Below are 21,332 nucleotides of genomic sequence, written 5' to 3' on the forward strand. Positions count from 1 at the left end.
CCCTGGACACGTGGGGATTACAGGCTTCCCCCTCCACATGTGAGGATTACAATTTGAGATGAAATTTGGGTGGGGACACAAAGCCAAACCATATCACACACATCTGCTAAGTCTCCTCCTAGCTTTCTGGAGCAAGACTCCGCTGTTCACCCACAACAGGCTTCCAGCGTCAGCTGCTCTGGTGGGTGCCCAGAAATGTCCAACACCCCCCTCAGCCTCCAGGAAACCTTAAAGACGAGAAACCTTAAAAGACTTTCAGTATCTTACCTCTCATGGACCTGGTTGGGATTCTGTCTCTTTCCCACAAACCTTCCTGCACTGCCCTGACCCCTAACACTCGTGACAGATTAAAGATGCCACGTTCGTCTGCACTTGTCAGGGCTGTTAACTCAAGGTTAGCCTAATGTGACCTCCTTACACATTTTAAATTTGGCCTAAAGGTTTCTCAGTACATCATGAACTATAGCAAGTGGAGAGATAAACAGACCATATAGCCTACACTTGTGCCAGTCACCGAGTTTTGGCTGATCAAATGTAACCAAATAAGACAAACACAAACCTATACCCAATCCAGCTGTTTCTGTTCCTCACTTCTGTTTTCTGTATATCACTTTCCTTTTTCTGTCCATAAATCTTCTTCCACCACGTGGCTGCCCTGGAGTCTCACAGCTGATGAGGCTGTCTGATTTGTGAATCATTCATTGCTCATTTATACTTTAGATTTAGTTCAGCTGAAGTTTGTCTTGTATCAGGGAAGAGGGGAGGGTTTGTTGGCCAGAGGAGTTGCTCCTCCTGTGGCCGTACCAGGTGTTATGACCTGAATGTTTGTGTCTCCCCAGATTGATACATTAGAACCAAATCCCAAAGGTGATGGTGTTAGAGTTGGAGCTTCTGGGAGGTGATTAGGTCCTGGGTAAAACTCTCATGAATGGGATTAGGACCCTTATAAAAGAGGCCCCAGAGAGCTTTCTCTGCTCTTTCTGCCTTGTGAGGACACAGCCAGAAGGTGCCACCCCTGAACCTGGAACCGACCTTCCCCAAAACCCAACCAGGCTGGCTTCTGATCTCAGACTTCCAGCCAGCCTCCAGAACGATGAGAAATGCATTTCTGTTGTTCATAAACCTGTGGTGCTTTGTTATGGCAGCCCACACAGATGAAGACTCCAGGCCCGGGGCTTTGCAAACACCACTTTATCACGGTAACCTCCAGAACCCCCCTGCCCTTCCCTTTAACCACGCTCGTCATCAGAGTTGCAATGACATTTATTACAAGATGCGTAAAGGTAGACACAACTCTGGTTGGAGGGAGGAGAACTTGGAGGAGATTGGGGGGAACCTCCCACTCTCCAAAACATTTCCGTGGTGTCCCTGGTGCCCAAAGTCAGATAGTGCTGAGGCTCTGGGTGGGCGGTCTCTTACGCTGGGTTCACAACCCTGGCCAGGAAAAGGCTGCTCCAGGTGAAGTGGTCGAAGACCATGATGATGAAGGGCTGGTTGAAACGCAGGATGATAGGCTTGGACGTCAGGTTTAGGCTGACCCCAGTGGAGCCAGCTGTGTCCACACCCTCCTCACTGAGTTGCAGCACAGCTTTGTGGACCACCTGTTAGGTACAGAACGAAGATGGGTGGTGAGACCTGCTGTGTGTTCTCGCTTTCCTGCCTCATTGCTGGGACCCTTCATGTCCTTGGTTTTAGGAAGGTGAATCCAGGCTCAGAGAAGGTCACTTGCTGGATTCTTATCCAAGTGGCAGCCCCAGGATGATACAGCCCAAGTCTGTCCACCTCCAGAACCCGGGCTGCACCTACACTTCCTATCAAACGGGCAGGTTGGGCCAATCACATGGAGATCAGAGGTCTCATGGCTTGAACTGGGCTTCACTGTCCATGTTGGGTGCTTCTTACTGCTCTGGGGTAGCAGAGGGAGATCTTGTTCCCTTTCCACTCTGCTGGGTAAATACTAGGGTTCGAGTTATGCAAAGTGCCTATGGCTGTTCTGTTTAGGAAAGCTGAAGCAGAATCTAAAAATGTAAATCTTTGACTGTTGATATGTCCTTGTTGTGATCAAAATTAGGAGGAGTTGTAAAGTCAGCAAAACATCTGCCTAGCTTGTATCAAAAGACTCTGGTGGCTCATAACCTGGCTAATTAAGTAACAGGTGATATTGGTAAGCTCACAACACCCTAAGGGGTGAACTCCCAGTGACTCTTTCCAGCAAGCACACTCAGGCTCTGGTGGCTCTGTGAGTGGCACCCAGACCTAGGAAGAAGCTGAGCTGGGATTGGAACTCTTGCAGTATGTCTTGAGCAGATGAGGTTTTGAGTCAACAGGCCTGAGATCAAACATCAAACTGTTATTTACTAGCTCTGTGACTTTGGGCAAGCTGTATACCCTCCCTGAGCAGGAGATTCCTCCTCTGAGAAATTGAGATAATACCCTCCTTCTGAGGAGGCAGCTGTGTTGACTCAATCCACTCACACAGCATGCATTTTACTGAGCACATATTATCTGCCAGGTACCATGGTGGCCACAAAGTCCTTGTGTCTTGAGGTCAGGGGCCACACATTTGAGTAATGGGGACACACACAGGGCCTACACAGTTTGGGACACATAGTAGGTGTTCAGTAAAAATTTTCTGAATGCATGAATAACAGAACATAAAGCTGAAGCCTTTACATAATTGAATGGATGTGATTGGGCAGAAAGCACAATGTGATCCCAATTAGACATTTGCCACTTTTCCTGTTTCTTTTTGCCAGGGGTAACTCACAGTTCTGCCATGACAACTTGGTTTTCATAGTGCCCCCTCTGTGGGGTCTGGTGGGATGGGTAGGTGCCTGGGCTATGGCCCTCCTGTGTCATAGCTTCCTGTGTGATCTTGGGGATGTCACGTTTTCTTGCTGAGCCTCCATTTACCTCATGGTGAGACAAGGGGCTTGGACTCGACCTGGGGTTCTCAGCCAGGCACCCAGAGGCTCATTCATGAATGAACTCAGGGCCACTTCCTAGTATTATATTTATATTGTGAATTTTGGAGGGGGGAAGAAAAGGTGGGCTTCCAAGACATTTACCTTTGATGACTTCAGTTGGGCATCCTGGGTGATGCCTGAGAAATTTGCCTGGTTGGTGAACAAGTCTGCAATGCCCATTTCCTCCAGCACATCTCCGAGGTCATAGACTCCAGATATGGTGACCTTCGGAATGTACAGGTCCACCTGGCTGCTCGGGGTAAGCAGACAGAGTTAGACATTCCAGGGCTGGGCCTGGCAGAGGGGAGAGCAGCACCTCTTCTCCTGGACAGGCTCTTATTTCCTCGTGCTCTCCCTCCAGCTCCTGTCCCTGAGCCTGACTTGCTCTTTGTGGGTAGAAGGAACAGAGCAGGAGGCAGGATCTGTCTCTGCCTCCATGACACAGGCAGCTTTCCCATGGGGTCTCTGAATTGCACGTTCTTTTCTTCTCTGTAGTTCCTTTGAGCTGATTCCACCTGGGATGCAGCTAGACCATGGAGCATTTAAGACAATAGTCCATAAAGAAGCATTTTTGGTCCCAGGAGAACCCCTGCTAGAAGCAGAGGACTGGAGGGAGTGCCCAGCTGGGAGCAGTGGTCCCTGGCTCCAGCTGTGCCACTAATGCTGTGTGGCCTTAGCCAAGTCCAGCCCCTCTCTGTGCTAATGTCCTCACCCGCACACAAAGGTGTTGAACACAGGCTCTCCCAGGGCTGGTGGGTGCTAAAGCTCTGTGATTCTGCAAGAATCTGATTCAGCTGGCAGTTTCTACCGGATGAAGCAGGTGGGGTTTCTAGAAAGGTAAGTGGGGTCACGCTAGGGGTAGCACGGGCATCTATGCTTTTTAACATGTCAAGGCCTTAGTGTTATTTTCTTCTTGTGCCTTCTGCCCAGAGGGAGAGCAGATGTCTGAAATACTGAAACTGAGGGGTGTCAGTGAACTCTCACTGGCTCTCTGGGCAGATGGGAGGAAAGGCACAAGACCCTCTCCTCACTGAGCAAAAGCAGCCCTGGGTGAGGCCTGGAGACTGGCAACCATCCGTGTGAAGTGGAAGTCATCCTTTTCTGAAGGCGAGGGAGAAGAATCAGAGGCGAATGGGTGTGTACCTTCTCTAGGTGTGGAAATACTAACAGAAAGAAAGGAAGGGAGACCAACTTATCCCAAACACCTGGTCTATGTTCTTTAATTTTTTTGTCTCCTCTTTCTCTCTCTCTCTCTCTCTCTCTCGCTCTCTCTCACACACACACACCCACACACACCACACACACACGTGCACACACACATATACACACCTATGAAGTCGGAATCAACATCTTTAATTTCCAGGTTGAGAGATCAACACTTAGAGAGGCTGAAGAATTCCCCCAAAGTCACACAACTGGGAGGTAACAGAACTGAAAAGACCAGGACTAGTTTTGCCACCTGCCACCTGCTACGTTGTTGAAAGCTTTCTGAGAGCAAGGTAATGGGGCTTTAAGGTATGTATTATTGATTAATGTTGCTCACATTGAAGTATTTTCGTGAAAAGATTATTTTTGGTGTAAAGAAAGATAGACAGATAGTCCTTCCCATCATTTTCAATGGAGTATGATCTGGAATGCATTGTTTGCATCATGGTACGTTATCACCCCCTTGTGGTACTATGCCTAAATTACAGGTTTTCTTTGGGCAGAAAGGAGGAAGAGATGACAAATGGATCCCTAGCATTGCCCAGATACAGGTTCACACCCACGCATATACGTGTGTACACACACACACACACACACACACACACACACACTGAAGCGTAGGTATGGATGGTTTAAGAACTGTGTCCTCCACATAGCTATAGGGGATTGCACAAAAGCACAGGGCTGACCACATGACTTCCCTACAGGAGAGAAGTCAAATTCCCAGGCACTTCCATGTGCATTCACAGAACTCGATGATCATCTCTAGAAGCACCCAACATCAGACAGCTCTCAGAGGGTATCATTCAAAATGAAAACAATCTGAAACCATAAATCACAAAACCTACATATTAATAAAGTAGTGGAGCTTCCTCCTAGATTATCTACTGCAGAATTTTTAGATCACAAAATTTGTCCAAGCCAAATTTATCTCCTTCATTACTGCTGGCCCTCCATTGTTGGCACTCTGGGCATGGTCCCCTGACTTGGTTGGTGCCATGCCCTCTTCATGCCGGGTCTGAAGGCCACTTCCCACTGGCTGAACTTCCACTCAGGCTCAAGGCAGTTTCAAGGGAAAACAACCTGCTCTGCAGCCCTTCCCCATCCCCTGGGCAGAGTCAGGCATTCCTACCTCCCAGCCAGTGCATGTTACACATCTCTCTCGGTCTCTCTCAGAATTCACACTGTTGAACTCACATCGTTGTACCGCTATTAATTCCAACAGAATCTGTTTTCTGCTCTAGAGTGCATGTCTTTAAGGGCTCTATTTTGTCCTATTCACTACTCCGACCCTTGTGCTTAGCTAGTGCATGGTACATAGCAGGTGCTTCCATTTATGTGCATTGAATGAATGAGTGAATAAAATGCACATTGAATGAATGAACGAATGAATGAATGAATGAGTGAATGAATGAGTGAGTGAATGAAATGCTGCCTGATCCACCAGCTTTCCTGAGCTACTCTAGATCTACATGCCCACTCCCTCCTCAGCACCCCCTCTGCTTTTGAGTCTGCATCAGCCCACCTGCCACCAGGTTTCATGCTGGTTGGCATTTTCTGACTCTTTTGCACAGACGGAACTTGAATCTCCCTGAGAGTGAGGACCATGTTCTAAAGAACACCTCCTTCCTCCTTCAAGGTGAGGAGCAGGGCTGGGCACTCGCATGACAATAATTTCAATTGCTCTCTAGCTCAGGGGTACTTGGAGGGGAAAATCTCATTTGTTTGTCCATTCATCCATCCAACCATCCACCCATCCATCCACTCACTCATTCATCCATTTACTTATTAATTCATCCATTCATTAACTCATTCTCCATTCACTGACTCACCATTCTATGCACTCACTCACTTATTCATTCATTAATTTACTCACTCATTCGTTCTTCCATCCATTCACTCACCTATCCATTCATTCATTGATTTATTGCTGACTCACATCCTCAGCTGACCTTGCCTGAGTGTCAATCCTGCACCAGCCCCTTGCTTGAGCCTGAGGTCAGAGATAGAGGGAATCCACTGGCTGCTTCTCCTCCTGATTACTGCCTCTTCAGGATATGCAGTCATTGCTTTCTTTCTACTTACTTGCTTATTACCTACTTTAGCCTTGCTTTCTTAGTTGTTTACTGATTGATTGATTGAAGAGTTAGATGCCCTGAGTAGCTTAAGAACCATTCATATAGGTTTTGCATTGGCTCCATGATGAATACAGAGGTCATTTTCACTATATTCCTATGAGGTCTCCCAGGAATCTTTAGGCAGGGCCTGGTTTCAGGTAAGCAAGATGACAAAATGGGTAAGTGTGTAGCTGTGTGGTTGGCAAACTTAGTTTAAGAAAATGCTGCAAAAATATAACAATGCAGAGGGTGTGTATGAACTTCACAGGGAAAGGGGACCTCACTTTGTGAAATGTCCCAAAGTATTTCAGTACTGATGGACAGATCAATAAATTAGTGTGAGCTCCACATCAGAGAACCTTACAGCCTTTGGAGGCCCAGCAGACAGGAACACAATGAGCCCTGGAGGCTGAGTCCAGGGAAGGAAGGATGCCCCGGCATACCCCCTTTTCACCTGCGCCACTTTCTGGGGACATGTGCATTGCAGAAATCAACACGATGGCTGCAGGGCTTACCTGTTGGTCAGGCCTGCGGACCACCTGTTAATCGTGTCCCGGCTCAGTGCAGCGATGACCGTGTTCATCTTCCCCTTGTCTGGAAGGATGAAGAAGACAGTCCCATTGCCCGCATAGTTCAGCTGTACCAGCTGGCAGGGGAGCTCCGAGTCATGAAAGTAACTGATGGTGCTCGACTGGAACATCATGGGCACCTTCACCACAGTTGTCTCGTCCACATAGAAGTTCTCCCCGCTGCTTGCCAGGTCAAAGTGCTGTGTCCATGTGCCTAGGAAGAGGAGGAGACAGGTCTTTAGGGCAGAGGGGAAAACACAGTTCTGGGTCACCTCACGGGCCTGCTATCCAAGTGACACAGTGGCCTTCTGCATGCTTGGAATGTCCTCATTCAAGCCTCAAGGGTTTTTAGGTAAGATATAAAAATTCTCAGAAATTTAAAGCCTGTTTCATCCTCTACTTCTTGGAATGGGTTGAGGATGAGCTCTGTTTCTGAGATTGGCTTCTACATAAGGCAGTGGGGAGAGACCAAGAGGGTGCTGGTCCTTGGATTTGGGGGTAAAATTTGCTTAGCTCAGACTATGCCTCGGCTCCCCATGCCTAGAGTGGGTCTCAGTTCTGAGGGCTCTGGAAGTGGTGCTGGACCTCAAGTCTCAAACTCAGAGTCCCTGGTGGGAAGGGAGGGGGCCATCTCCACCCCTGCCAGCCTGGCTGGCCCAGCTGAGGCTCCTGACCCTGCTGAATGGTCCTTCCTTTAGGTCACATTGTCCTAATGAAGAGTCAGGGTGAGAAGACTCCTTCGGGGTCACAGACTCCCACCTCCCGCAGGCCCTCAGGTCCCCTCTACCATGTTCCAGGGTGCCACCATCCAGCTTGTTTTTTTTTATGCCTTGAGATGGGGAGCTCACTACCTTCACAGATGGGACTTGGCAGTACTGGTCAGCTCTGATGGGAAGAAAATTGCTCCTCAGACTGAGCCGAAGCTGGCCCGATTGTCCTTCTGAACTTATTCCAGACAACTGAGTCCATCTACTGGAAACTTACCTGGGCTGAGTGTCACAGGGTCTCTCTGCTGTAGGTGAAGTCTCCCCAGTCTTAAACTAATGACTGAGGCCCTTGAGTCCAGCAGGTCCCGGGTGTCCTGGCTGCCATTGACCACAAGCCCTAAAGCCCTTGCCAGGCCACCATTTCCCAGCTGAGGTTCCCTAAAGGTGGCCAGAACATCATTCCAAGTAGCCCCTTCTCCATACTACTGTCTGTGGGATCTGTGGATTGCTTGGCCAAAATTCTTGGTTCTGAGTCAGCCACAAACCTCTTGTAATAGCTACCGATGGAGACAACAGGGAGAGGCTGATGGATGTAGAGAAATCAGCCGTGGCTGTGGAGCCTAGAGACCCCAGAGCTATGCCGGTTCATTCTGAATGACCTCACTAACCTTGGTGTCTGCATACACTGACCAAAGGTAGTAAACTCACCATCCATCTGTCTCACGGCAAATAAGATCATTTGAGGGTTCTCAAATCATCCTCCAAAGGAAGTCTAAAGTCCTCAGAACTAGAGGGCAGTTGTATTTTGTGGCTAACTTACCTCAAAAAAAAAAAAAAAAAAAAAAAAAGTGGGTAAAATATTTTTCATTGTTAGGTTTTTTTCATCCTTAACATTTTGCTGCTTGCTTTTTATGGAGTGTTTCTTTGCTAGAAGCAAGCATAATGTATATAGTTTGACGCAAAACAAAATACAAAATGGGGTTCAGCCTCTACTTTAAGGGATCTATTCTCAAAAAGTCCTAGGAGAATTGGTGGTAGAGAAAGAATTTATTGGGGAAAATCCGAGAAAGAAAAGATGGCTCCTCTGGAAAATCTTGTAACAATATTTTTAATGTTATTCAAAAAGAACTGTCAAGAAAGTCCAATAAATAAATCACACATCAGGACCATTTTACATATTCTACATTTAGTGACAATAGCTACACTAATCTTGATTTCTGTTTATTATCCTGGCTTGCTAGAAATATTTCAGAGTATTTTCCCAGCGGCTTTAACCAAAGACTTGCGGATTCGTTTTGCTGTGCCATAGAAAATCTGTGTACAATGAGGCATTTCACCCTCCTCAATGTCTGGTCCTGCATTCAAGCGCTCAAAGTTTCTCTAATATTGTAACCTAAAACTGTTGATCTCCTATCCGCTTAGCCCCACTGTGGTCCTGAGGACACTGTGAAACCTCGTGCAGAATGATGCCGCGCCAGCACCTGTTCCACCAGATGCCCACACGTGCTCAGGCCTCTCTTAGGCTCAGGAGGGCCCTCCCGGCACCTGGGTTTACCGTGCCTTTTCCCCAGGTTGTGTTGCCTGAACCTCTGTACAATCACTGCTGAGCTCCTTCCATGCACCAAACATTCCACAAGGGCACTGGGATCTCCCAAAGAGACAAAGACACCCTGCACAAGAGCGCACAGCCTCGTGGGGGAGATGGTCTATGGAATTTGTGGGAGCACACAGAAGAGTTTTTGGGCAAACGTTCCCAGCCTCCCTGGCCCTCCCACAGTCAGGTGTTAAGAAGGCTGTCTTTGCCTGGTCAGCCTCTCAGCCTCACCATCCTGCCAGGAGGGCAGCCTCTCCTGGAGTTCCCAGCCTTGTGCTGGAGAGCAGGAAAGACCCAGAGGCAGGTGGAGAAGAAGGACTCGTACAGATGCTAAGTCAGTCCAGGCAGTAAGGAGGTGCGGGATGGGAGGGGAGGTGAGCGCAGTCTGATGGGAGGTCCTGAGAGAGAGCTGGGGAGGAGGGGAAGGGGGCATGAGGAGTCCTGGCTGGGGATCACACCTCCACTGATCTGATGATCTTGTCGAGAGACACATGTTCAATAGGGATACTGGCTTAGTTTGCTTATTTTGGCTGTTTTACCTGCATTCCTTTGAATATGATTGCTTAACTGAAACTCAACCACTTAGGTGCTAAACAATGTGTTATGGCAAGATGATTGCCCAAACGAGACATGGGCAAACTGTGGAGCATGCATATGAGGACAAAGGTTTTCCTGGGTGAATCTGGGGAGGCTTCACAGAGGAGGTGACTTCTGAGCTAAGATTTGAAATGAGGGAAGATGTTTTAGGCAGTCAGATAAGTTGCAAGAGGGCTCATGAGACAGAAGAGGCCTGGGCTTTGTGGTAGGCAGAACAATAGCCCTCCAAAATGTCCACATTCTAATCCCCAGAACTTGAGAATATGTTAGCTTTCATGTCCAGGGGGAATTAAAGTTGTAGATGGAATCACAATTGCTAATCTGCTGGCCTTGAGATGGGCAGGTTATCCTGGATCACCCAGGTGGGCCATTATCCAGTGTAATCCTGAGGGGTTCTTGTAAGTCAAAGAGGAAGGCAGGAAAGTCAGAATCAGAGACGTGATGATGGAAGCAGAGGTGGGAATGATGCAATTACTGGCTTTGAAAATAAGAGAGGCCCACAAGCCATGTGGCTTCTAGAAGCTGGAAAAGACCTGGAAGTGCATTCTCCGCTAGAACTTCCAGGTTTTTATGAACAGGAAGGTTGAAAAACTGAAGCAAGACCTGGTTAGAGCAGTGTGTGCAGGACAGCTTTGGGGGCATCTGGGAGTTCCCGAGGGGTGGATGGGGTTCTGTCTGGTTCCAGGCCATTTTTCCAGTCCCTGGCCCAGTACTTGACAGTCAGCATTTGTGGAGCACGAAGCAGCCAGACTGTTCATGGTTACAGGTGTAGGCCTCAAGCCAGCCTGCCAGCATGTGGGCACACTGCCCAACCCTTTCGGGTGGCATTTTGATCTTTTGTAAAATAATATAATTCCACCTACCCAACAGGACTGTGGGGAAGATGGAGAGTCCCAGATGTATATGTGCTTTACAGAATCAAAGACTTTGCCCAAGAGTGTGCCCTGGATTTTAATGGCTGTTATTATTCCTGGCCATAGTGGATAGGCCTTCAGACTGGGATGGGTGGGAATACCTTTGAAGAAGATATAGTTGACCAGGACGAGGATGGCTGGGCTATCCAGCCCTGACAACAAGTCGGCAATTTTCCCCTGTGTCTTGCTCTTGACATAGCTGTTGATCTGTCTGCTGGCTGTTGCCCAGTCCCGGAAATTCATAGCCAAGACCTCTGACTCATAGTAGTGCTTGATGTCTGCTGAGAATGACTCCAGCAACTCCAGGCTGCCATCAAGAAACAAGGCATTGCCCATGGTCATTTCTAAACTGGTGTCTGACTCTGCAAAGAGTTGGTGGAGGTGCTGGAAACCCTGGTGGATCTCAGTCTCAGACCTCTCAGTGAGGTTGAAACCCAGGCCCTGGAGGAGCTGGGCCCGTGTGTGGCCACAGGTGCCCAGGGACAGCATAGCTAAGGCCATGGAGATGCTCACGGGGGAGATGAAAATGTTCTTCTTGGGACTCAAGGCCACTAGGTGCTTATACAGGCTGAGGGCAAAGTCAGCGTTGACTGCAGCCAGGCCCCGGTGATGGCTACTCATGTTCCTATAAGCAGCATTAGGATCCATGGCCTGGACGGTCCAGAGGCCACTGGTGGACAGCCAGAGAAGACAGGTGTACAGGAGGAGTGGCATTGTCCAGTATAGCCAGGCCCTGCCAAATCAGAAAAGCTTGTTAGATGATGTGGCAGTCTCTGAGTCAATGGGTCATAGTGCAACAGGGGGCAGGCAAAAGACCCTGTTCAAGCCCCAGTTCTTTCCTCCACACTGGCTGTGTGACCTGGGAGCACATCACAGAGGGCACTGGACTTCAGTTTCCTCATTTGGAGATATGAATAACACCCATTATGGTTTATCCAGTGCCTACCAGGTACTCAACAATGATCTAGGTAGTCTGGCTATATTCAGTCATCTAACCATGACCAAAACATTCCTAAAGTAAGTATTATTAACCCGATTTTAGGCAGGCAGAAATAGGTACTCAGAAAGGTTAAAACCCATCCAACAGATATGTTCAAAATGCTCAAAGAAAAACAAAACACAATTAAAGCATTCCCAGAAAAACAAAAGCTGAGTAAGCTTTTTCCCACAATACCTGCCCTGTAAGAAATGAGAGGCATTTTATTTCAGATTGAAATGAAAGGACCCTGGACAGTAACTTTAAGCTGAATGAAGAAATAAAAGACCTCTGGTAAAGGTAGATGCATGGGCAATTATAAGTCACATTTTTGGCAGTAACTGGAAACAGGTGGGAAGCAGAGCTTTTGTATGCTATTGAAGTGAAGCTGGTTATATCAAATATATTCTGGACTAAATGTATTATGAGCATACATATTGCATTTTGGTTTAATTTATTTTCTCTATTGTTTTTCTATTCTTGATTTTATTTATCTCTGCTCTAATCTTTATTATTTCCTTCCTTCTGCTATTTTTCAGTTTAGTTTGTTCTTTTTCTAGTTCCTAAATTATAAACAAAGACTAAACATTATTTTTACACGTTAGCCTTCTAAAATATGATACAAATATATGCTGTCTACAAGAGACTCATTTTAGATCCAAATATGCAAATAGACTGACTGAAAGTGAAAGGACGGAAAATTTACCCCATGCAAATAGTAACCAAAAGAGAGCAGGGGTGGCTACACTAATATCAGACAAAATAGATTTTGAATTAAAAATGTTCCAAAAGACAAAGAAGGTGATGATATATTAATAAAGTTTTCAGTACAGCAAGAAGATACAACATTTTTGGTTCTTCGTTTCCTATATCACTGTCCTTTTTTGTATTTAGTTTTTGTACTGAAATGCTTTTTTGTGTTGAAACACTTTAATAATTCTATTCTCATCCCTTTGTGATTATTATGGGGATTACATTAACATCCTAAAGTTCACACCTGAATTTGAATATATGCCATTGTTTATTTGAGATCTTCTTGTTTTTTAAATGTGTTTACAGCCATACATTTCTATCATCACACTGCTTTCACTCATTCCATAAGTTTTGGTATGTTGTGTTTCCATTTTCATTTGTCTTTAAGTATTTTCTAATTCCCCTGGTGGTATCTTTTTTGATCCTCTGAGTGATAAAGAGTGTGCTGTTTTTTCCACACTTTGTAAAATTTCCAGTTTTCCTTCTGTTAATGATTTCTAACTTCATCTCATTGTGATTGAAGAAGATACTTAGTATGATATCTGTCTTTTTAAATCTATTGGCTGTTGATCTGTGGCCCAACATAGGGTCTGTCCTGGAGAATGTCCCTTGTGCACTTGAGAAGAATGTGTATTCTGTTGTTGTAGGGTGCTTTGTATATGTCTGATACATCTAGTTTTTGCTGCGATGTTCAAGTTCTCTTTTTTCTTACTTATTTTATGTCTGGTTGTTCTATCCATTATTGAGAATGAGGTATTGAAGTGTCTAAATTGCTGTAGAACGATTTCACCCTCTAATTGTGTCCATTTTTTGCTCATTTTGTCCCAGACACACTCAAAAATAGTGTTTTACCAGCTGCTAAAGTCTGAATGTTTGTGTCCCCACAAATTCATATGTGGAAACCTATTCATGGGGGCTCTACCCTCATAAAAGGAATTAGTGCCTACATAAAAGAGGCCTGTGGCAGTATTTCTGGAAGAAATTGGCATATGAATCAGTAGATTGAGTAAAGACAGCCACCTTTACCAATATGGGTGGGCATTTTTAATCCATTAAAGGCTGGATAAAACAAAGAGGTAGGGGAAGGGCAAATTCTCTTTTCTGTCCCTGAGTTGAACATCCATGTTTGCCTGCCCCTGAACATTGGGGGTCCTGGTTCTTGGACCTTTAAACTCTGGGACTTAAACCAGCAGCCTTACTAGGCCCTTTTCCTATTGTGGAGCTGCACCATTGGCTCCTCTGGTTGTCAGGCCTTCAGACTCAGACTGAATTACATGGCTGGCTTTCCTGGGTCTCCAGCTTGCAGATGGCAGACTGTGGGACTTCTCAGCTTCTGTAATTACATAAGGCAATTCCCATAGTGCCTCCTCTTACATATATTTCTATATATCCTGTAGATTCTGTTTCTTTGGAGAACCCTGACTAATATAATGGATTAAATTAATTTTGAGAGGCTATTAATAGGATTATACACCATACCCAATTTGGATTTATTTCTGTAATGCAGAAAACGTTTCAACATACAAAAATTGATCAGTCTAATATATCATATTAACAAAAGAAAGGAAAAAATCACGTGATCATCTCAATTGCTGCAGAAAAAAGTATTTGACATAATTCAACACACCCTCACATGATAAAAACACACAACCGATTGATACAATCAAGTGTAAAGAGGTGCCTGGAGAATGTTCAATTGGCTCACGCACTGGGAGAATGGGGTGGAGCTGTGGGAAGTTTGTGCCCTTTGCAGCGGGGAGGAGCTTGGCTTCTGTCTCCTGATCCTGTGTGGTAATCTGGGGATTCCATTGGTGAGATGAGGGCCTGTTAACAGGACTCTCTCTCGCTTTGCTGAGTTAGTTTCCTTTTCACCCAATAAATTCCATTTTTTTTAATCCTTCAAAGTGTCTGCGAGCCTAATCTTTCATGGCCATGTGACAAGGATCCCGTTTTTAGCTAGACTAAGTAGAAAGTCCTACAATGAAATTAGTAATAGAAGAAAACTACCTCAACATAATCAAGACTATATATTTATAAAACCTATTATACTCAATAGTGAAAGACTGAAAGCTTTTCCCTGAAGATCAGGAACAAAACAACGATGCTTGCTCTCAGTACTTTTACCTAATATAGCACTGGAAGTTCTAGCCAGAGCAAGTGGGGAAGGAACAAAAAAAGGTATCCATATTTGAAAGGAAGAAGTAAAATTATTTGTGTTCACAGATGACATGATTTTATATGTACAAAACCCTAAAAATTCTATGAAAAATTCTGTTAGAACTAATAAACAAATTTAGCAAAGTTGCAAGATATAAAATCAATTGCATTCCCAACGCTAACAAAGAAAACAATTTGAAAAGGAAATTAAGAAAACAATTCCATTTACAATAGTATGAAAAAGAACAAAATAGGGATTAATCAGGGAGGTAAGAGACTTATACACTGAAAACTAAAGAACAGTGCTGAAGGCAATTAAAGAGGACATGGAAAGACATCCTGCATTCGTGGATTGGAAGAAATTGCTAAGATGATAATACTATCCAAAGCAGTCTATAGATTCAATGCAATTTCTATCAAAATTCCAGTTCTGTATTTCACAGAAATAGAAAAATTCATCCTAAAATTTATATAAAAATCTCAAGGGACCCGGAGAGCCAAAACAATACTGAAAAAGAACAAAGTTGAACGTCTTGCACTTTCTGATTTCACAATTTGCTATAAAACTATAAAAATCAAAACAGTGTGGTACTGGTATAAAGACATATGTATAGACCAATGGAATAGAATACAGAGCCCAGAAATAAGCCTTGCATATATAGTAAAATGAGTTTGACAAGGGTGCCAAACCATTCAATGGGGAAAAGACAGCCTTTTCCACAAGTGGTGCTGAAAAATTGGATATTTACATGCAAAAGAATGAAGATGGACCTCTACCTAACACCATATACAAAAATTAACTCAAAATAGATCAGTGATTTAAACATGAGTTAAAATTATAAAAATCTTAGGAAAAAACATAGGGGAAAAACTTCATGATATTGGCTTTGGCAATAATTTCTTGAATATCACACCAAGGCCATGGGCAACAAAAGAAAAAATAGACAAATTGGACTTCATCAAAATGGAAAACTTTGTTCATCAAAGGATACTGTCAATAAAGTAAAAATGCAACTCAGAATGGGAAAACATTTGCAAATTTCATATCTGATAAGGAATTGATATCCAGGATATACAAAGAACTCCTAAAACCCAAGAACGAAAACAAGAAAACAAATAAACCCAGTTAGAAATGGGCAAAGGACTTCAGTGGACATCTTTTCAGAGACAACACACAAATGGCCAATAAGCACGTAAAAAGATGCTCAGCATCACTATTCATTAGGAATATCAAAACCACAATGAGATACCACTTCATATCCATAGGGATGGCTACAATAAACAGACAAAAAAACCAGAAAACAATAAGTTGGCACACCAGGCATGATGGCCTGTGCCTGTAATCCTAGCTACTCTGAAAGCTGAGGTGGGAGGAATGCTTGAGGCCAGGAGTTTGAGACCAGCTTAGGCAACATAGCAACATTTTTTTTTCCGTTTCAAAAAAAAAAAAAATTTTTTTTTAATTTAAATGTTAGCATGCATATAGGGAAATTGGAGTCCTTATTCTTTGCTGGTAAGAATATAAAGTGCTACAATGTGTGGAAAACAATATGGCAGTTCCTTAAAAATTAAACAAAATCATCATTTGACCCAACAATTTTGCTTTGAGTATATACACCAAAGAACTGCAAGCAGATAGTCAAGGAACTTGACTAGATAATTGTAGACCACAGTCACAGCAGCATTATTCACCATAGCCAAAAGGTGGAAACAACCAAAATGTCTATCAAAGGATGAATGAATAAACAAAGGATGGTATAAACATACAATGGAATACTATTCAACTTTAAAAAGGAATGAAATTCTGACATTTCCTACAACATGGATGAACCTGGAAGACATTATGTTACGTGAAATGAGCCAGACACAAAAGGGCAAATAGAGTCTAATTCTATACCTAGAGTAGTCAAATACATAGAGACAGAAGTAAAATTGTGGATACCAGGGGCTGGGGCAAGGGGAGATTAGGGAATTATTGTTGAGTGGGTATAGAATTTCAGTTTGGGATGATGAAAAAGTTCTGGACATGGAAGGTGGTGATGGAGGCACAACAACGTGAATGGACTTTTAATTCTACTGAACTGTACACTTGTCGTTAAAATGTTAGGTATTATATTTTCCCACAATACAAATTTAAGGAAAACATTAAATATAAATGATTTAAGAAGAGTTCCATAAATGGAATTGAAAAAATTCACCCAGCTTGCAGTGAGCTGAGATCGCACCACTGCACTCCAGCCTGGGTGACAGAGTGAGACTCTGTATAAAAAAAAAAAAGAAACAAACAAACAAACAAAAATCCATCCAAGGTTGGAATCAGTAAGTGGACATTGTCTGCCTGCAAGGTTAGTGGTTTCAGGCCCTGTGCTGTATGTATCACAGCTGCCTGTATCACAATAAATACAGGAGGCTTACGGGAGAAGCAGGTCTCGCTGCACCACCCACTGTTGAACCAGTCGCTTTGGGTAAGGGGCTGGAAACCCTCATTTAAACCAGTGCTCCAGGAGGGTGTGGCATGTTAAATTAAATTAAATACGGGCTAAAGCTGCCTCCTCATGTAGCAAACTGTAACCTAGCTTAATATGTAAACAAACTGCAACCTAACTTGAGAGTATATTCTTTAACAAGTAACCAAGTTAACTTTTAACAAGTAACCAATCATAGCAGCTGAACTTTCAGTCAATCACAGTCTGCGAACTGCTCGGACATGTCCAAACAAGGCAAACACAGAGCTGTAATCTATCAGCCTATGTATATATGTCACTTCCTTCTTCTACCTGTAAATACTGCCTACGTTGCTTGGTGGCACTCTCTGAACCTTTACTGGTTTAGGGTGCTGTGTGATTCATGAATCGTTTCTTTGCTCAAATAAACTCTGCTACGTTTAATTTGTCTAAAGTTTTCTTTTACCAGGTGTGCTCTGAGCGTGGGAACCACTGTTCTGCTCTGGAATTCCCTAGAGGCCCCTTCCCTGGTGTGTTTCAAAAGCAGAATCTCAAGAAAAACAGTTGGGAGCGCCTCCCCTCCCAAAACCCTTAGTTCTCCTGAGTCTTCTTTCAACCCTCCTTGGGTGTCTCCCTTACCTCTCCAGGATGGAAAACAACCCCTGTTGGCGGCTCTAGTCCCTACTTCTCTGCTTTGATGATAGAGGCAGGTGTGACCTGCTTCCCACTCCCTGCGCCCAAATGTCGGGCTTTACTGAATTCTCCGCTGGGTTTCTGACTTGGATTTCTGGGTCCTTGGGACAATTCTTTCCTTTTCCTGGGTTTTGTGGCAGATCAAGCTGGACTGGGCTCCCAGCGCTGCTATGTACGAATTAGGTGACGTAGGACAGGCTATTTAAACTCTGCCTCAGTTTCCTCAGTATACAAAGAGCTTGTAAAAATACCTCTAGCCTTACCCATTTTTCTGGTGTTTGTCTCTTCTCCAGTGCCTCTGCACAGCCTCCTCATCTCTCCCAGGACTCAGCAGTAACCCTACCTTGTCTCCCTGCCTTCTGTTTAACTCCCTCCAGCCCTTTTACCCATCTGCAGCTGCATCTTTCTAAATTCCTGAAAATTCAAGCTGGTCAGTTCTGCTTTGAAGTTTTCAGGGGCTCCCCATTGCCCACGACGAGGCTGATTTTCACTAACGTAGCCCAGGGGGTGTTTGTGACCCAGTCCCTGGTGACAGTTCTGCCTCCAGCCTCAAATCTGGCCCTTTGAGGTCTCAGCCACAGCAACACTGGGTGTCAGGGGTTCTGCCAGCACCCACCAGCCTTTTATCCCACTGTGGGTCAGGGCAGGGCGGGGCAGGTCACATCACTACACGGCAGGTTACAGCAAGACAGGTCACTGCAGTTCCCCAGGGGAGGTCATTTCGATTTTTCCATGTTTGCTGAGCCAGCTCTGGGCTGGGAGCAGGGAACAAAGATGGACCTGCCTCAGCCCTGCCCATGTGGCTCCAGTCTGTAGGTCCCTCGTCTCCCTGCCTCACCTGGCTCACTCCATCTTGTCCTTTGAGACTCAGGTCCCAGGTCACCGCCTCCAGGAAGCCTTGCATCTGTGCTTCTCTATGGCCTTGCCCCATGACAGGCAGTGAAATCTTTGCTTAGCTTTGGTCACTGCCATACCTGTCTGGGATCTCCTCTTGGGCACAGGCCCTGTGCAGCATGATGCCAATGGTAGGATGGGCTCCCATCCCTTTCCTGCCATCTCTGTGGAGATTGTATGCCTCACCTTCTCCTGCGTTAATTCTCTAAGATGAGGGTGAAAACTCCACCCACCTGACAATATCGTGAATACCAGACGAGGTTGTTATCAGTGCTTGGCTTATGTGACCTCATTTAGCGGAGCATCGTGGGGCCCAATTTACAGATGAGAAAACTGAGATCCAGGGAGACAGAGTAACTCCCCCTGAGCTGGAATTCTAAACCTAGATGTCTGACTTCAGAACTTGTGCCATGCCATTCTGCCTGTCTCTACAGAAAGGAAAATGATGAGTAAAAAAGCTCTTAAGAGTATCCAGCCATGGCCGGGTGCGGTGGCTCACGCCTGTAATCTCAGCACTTTGGGAAGCTGAGGTGGGCGCATCACCTGAGGTCAGGAGTCTGAGACTAGCCTTGCTAACATGGTGAAACCCCGTTTCTACTAAAAACAAAAAATTAGCAGGGCGTGGTGGTCGGTGCCTGAAATTCCAGCTCCTCGGGAGGCTGAGGCAGAAGAATAGCTTGAACCTGGGAGGCAGAGGTTGCAGTGAGCTGAGATCGCGCCATTGCACTCCAGCTTGGGCAACAAGAGCGAAACTGTCAAAAAAAAAAAAGAGTACCCAGCCATATAAAAATGCAGAGTATCAATATTGTTCATGCATTTCATGTCAAGTGTGCCCTCTTTGTTCCTCATCTCTGAAGAGACTCACTTAGTAAATATTCACTGTGTTCTGTTTTCACAAATGCCCTAGGAGCCAGGGACAGTTCTTGACCTTCTGTATTGAAACCTCAGGACATGTGGTACAGTGCAGACAGTTCTGTTCTCCGTGCATTATCTCCGCCCCAGGTCACTGAGTGAGGAGCTGTGGTGGATAGATCTGCGTGACTCTGAAGAATACCTCTGCACTGGGCCAGCTGAGCCCTCCCTGGCCCCTACCCGTGGCCAACATCCTTCATCAGTGGTGCCGACTGGAGCAGATGCATCGTAGCTCGCAGGCTGCGACTCTGTGGCTGTTGTGGGTGTTGTGGCTGTCTGGCTGGGCTTAGAAGCATCAATCATGGCAATGGACGAGAATGGTTCTTAGCTACAGCCCTCTGTGTCAGGCCCCTGCATGGCAGGAGCCCAGGGGACATCAGAACCCCTGTGGATGACTCACAGACTCTGGGATCTGGAAAATCCTCCGCAAGGTTGCCTCATAACAGTGCTGGCTGCCCTAATATTCAATGTACCACTTAAAAAAAACAAAACATCTCAACAAACCAAACAAGCAAGCAAGCTGCAGCCCTGGCTTTGCTCTGGAGGCCGGGCAGGGGGAGGGATAGAGGGTTCTCAGTTGTTACTCACAGTCTGCGGTGGGCTCAGGCTGTTTCTGCTGGCTTGGTCCTGCGGTCCTGGACCCTAGCATGTGTACAGTAAGCCTGCGGGGGATGCTGCCTGTTAAATTTTGTTTGCCAGCTTCCCGGGTGGTTAATGGTTAGAGGGGCCAGTGGCCTTCACCGCTTGGTAGTCCTCTCCCCCGAGCCATTAACCAATGGGAGGCTTCGTCAGGAAAGCTGAGTAAACACAGTAATGCTGCAAATTAACTTTGCTCTGCGTTCAATTCTATGAAGTTTTTTTTATACCAAAATGTGACTGGAGTTGCATCAATGTGGTTGCCCTGTGTCAGTTAGCAGACATGTCTTAGGTGCCCGTAATTAGCACCAAGGTGCAGATACTTGTAAAAAGAAAAACAGGTGTTTAACTCTAATTGGGGATGACTTGGGCAAGGTCCTGCCTTCCAGGGGTCTTAGTGTGGTGGGAGAGACAGATATGGAATAATATCTGCCAAGCGCTTCATCTGTATTATCTCACGAAATCTTCACAATGACTCTGTGAAGTGAGCACCGTTATCTCTCCTCTTTAGATAGGAAACTGAGCTACATGGAAGTTGAGTGAAGCGCCCTTGAGATTCAAATCCAAGACCATTCAACTCTAAAGTCTAGCACCTTTCCTCTTCCCCACATTTTATTTTTCATTAGTTTTCTTTGGATTACAGGTGACAGACATCAAATTGAACTGCTTTAAAGCAAAAAGGAATGAATGAGAGGTCCAACGGTGGAAAGAACTTGAGACATGGCTGGATCTAGGGAGTTCCAAATCAGGCATCAGATCTCTCCTTCTCTCTCTCTCTCTTTTTTTTTTTTTTTTTGATTCATTCCTAGCTCTGCTTTCTTCTTCTACTTTATTCTGTCTGCACTGGGGACAAAGGTGACCACTGTAGCTCTAGGTTATTTGGTTCTAACTGGTTAGTTGATATCAGAAGTAGAGAAATTCTCATTTTTCTCAACGTTCGTAACAGTCCCCCCAAAAGTCTACAGCATGGTTGCTCCCCTGTGGACTGATTGACCACAGTGTGGAGAAGGATGAGGCACTGTGAATGCCTCGCTAGAGTCCTTTGCTCTCCGTTGGGTTGACAGCATCATTGCTTCTGTCCAGAGATGAGGGAAGCTCTTTCCAGGGGAAAAGAGGAAAGCAGGGCCTACAACTGGGTCTGCAGTTTTGGAGACACCTTAGTTTTGTTGATATTTATTGGTCTTTTCAAGTTTCCAA

The 21,332-nt window shown here is 45.2% G+C and overlaps 1 protein-coding gene across 1 annotated transcript; it reads right to left on the bottom strand.

Annotated features, from left to right (window-relative positions):
* Positions 1-1,245: 1,245 nt before the first annotated feature.
* On the bottom strand, positions 1,246-20,215 carry SERPINA6 (serpin family A member 6). The gene is made up of 5 exons (XM_025392048.1): positions 20,088-20,215; positions 10,772-11,403; positions 6,805-7,072; positions 3,069-3,216; positions 1,246-1,601 (listed from the first exon to the last, which is right to left on the bottom strand). Exons 2-5 carry the CDS (start codon positions 11,382-11,384, stop codon positions 1,416-1,418), a joined length of 1,215 nt encoding a protein of 404 aa, XP_025247833.1. The 5' UTR covers positions 11,385-11,403; positions 20,088-20,215; the 3' UTR covers positions 1,246-1,415.
* Positions 20,216-21,332: the final 1,117 nt, after the last annotated feature.

The sequence above is a fragment of the Theropithecus gelada genome, chromosome 7b, assembly GCF_003255815.1.
Source record: "Theropithecus gelada isolate Dixy chromosome 7b, Tgel_1.0, whole genome shotgun sequence".
NCBI classification, from domain to species: Eukaryota; Metazoa; Chordata; class Mammalia; order Primates; family Cercopithecidae; genus Theropithecus; species Theropithecus gelada.

Bases quoted from the DNA above. Each gene is read 5' to 3' on its own strand.
- SERPINA6 (XM_025392048.1), bottom strand. From the start codon at position 11,384: ATGCCACTCCTCCTGTACACCTGTCTTCTCTGGCTGTCCACCAGTGGC. The intron at 7,073-10,771 runs GTATTCCCACCC...TCCTCTTCCTAG, and splicing joins CAACTATATCTTCTTCAAAG to GCACATGGACACAGCACTTT. The intron at 1,602-3,068 runs GTAAATGTCTTG...TGTACCTAACAG, and splicing joins CCCAACTGAAGTCATCAAAG to GTGGTCCACAAAGCTGTGCT.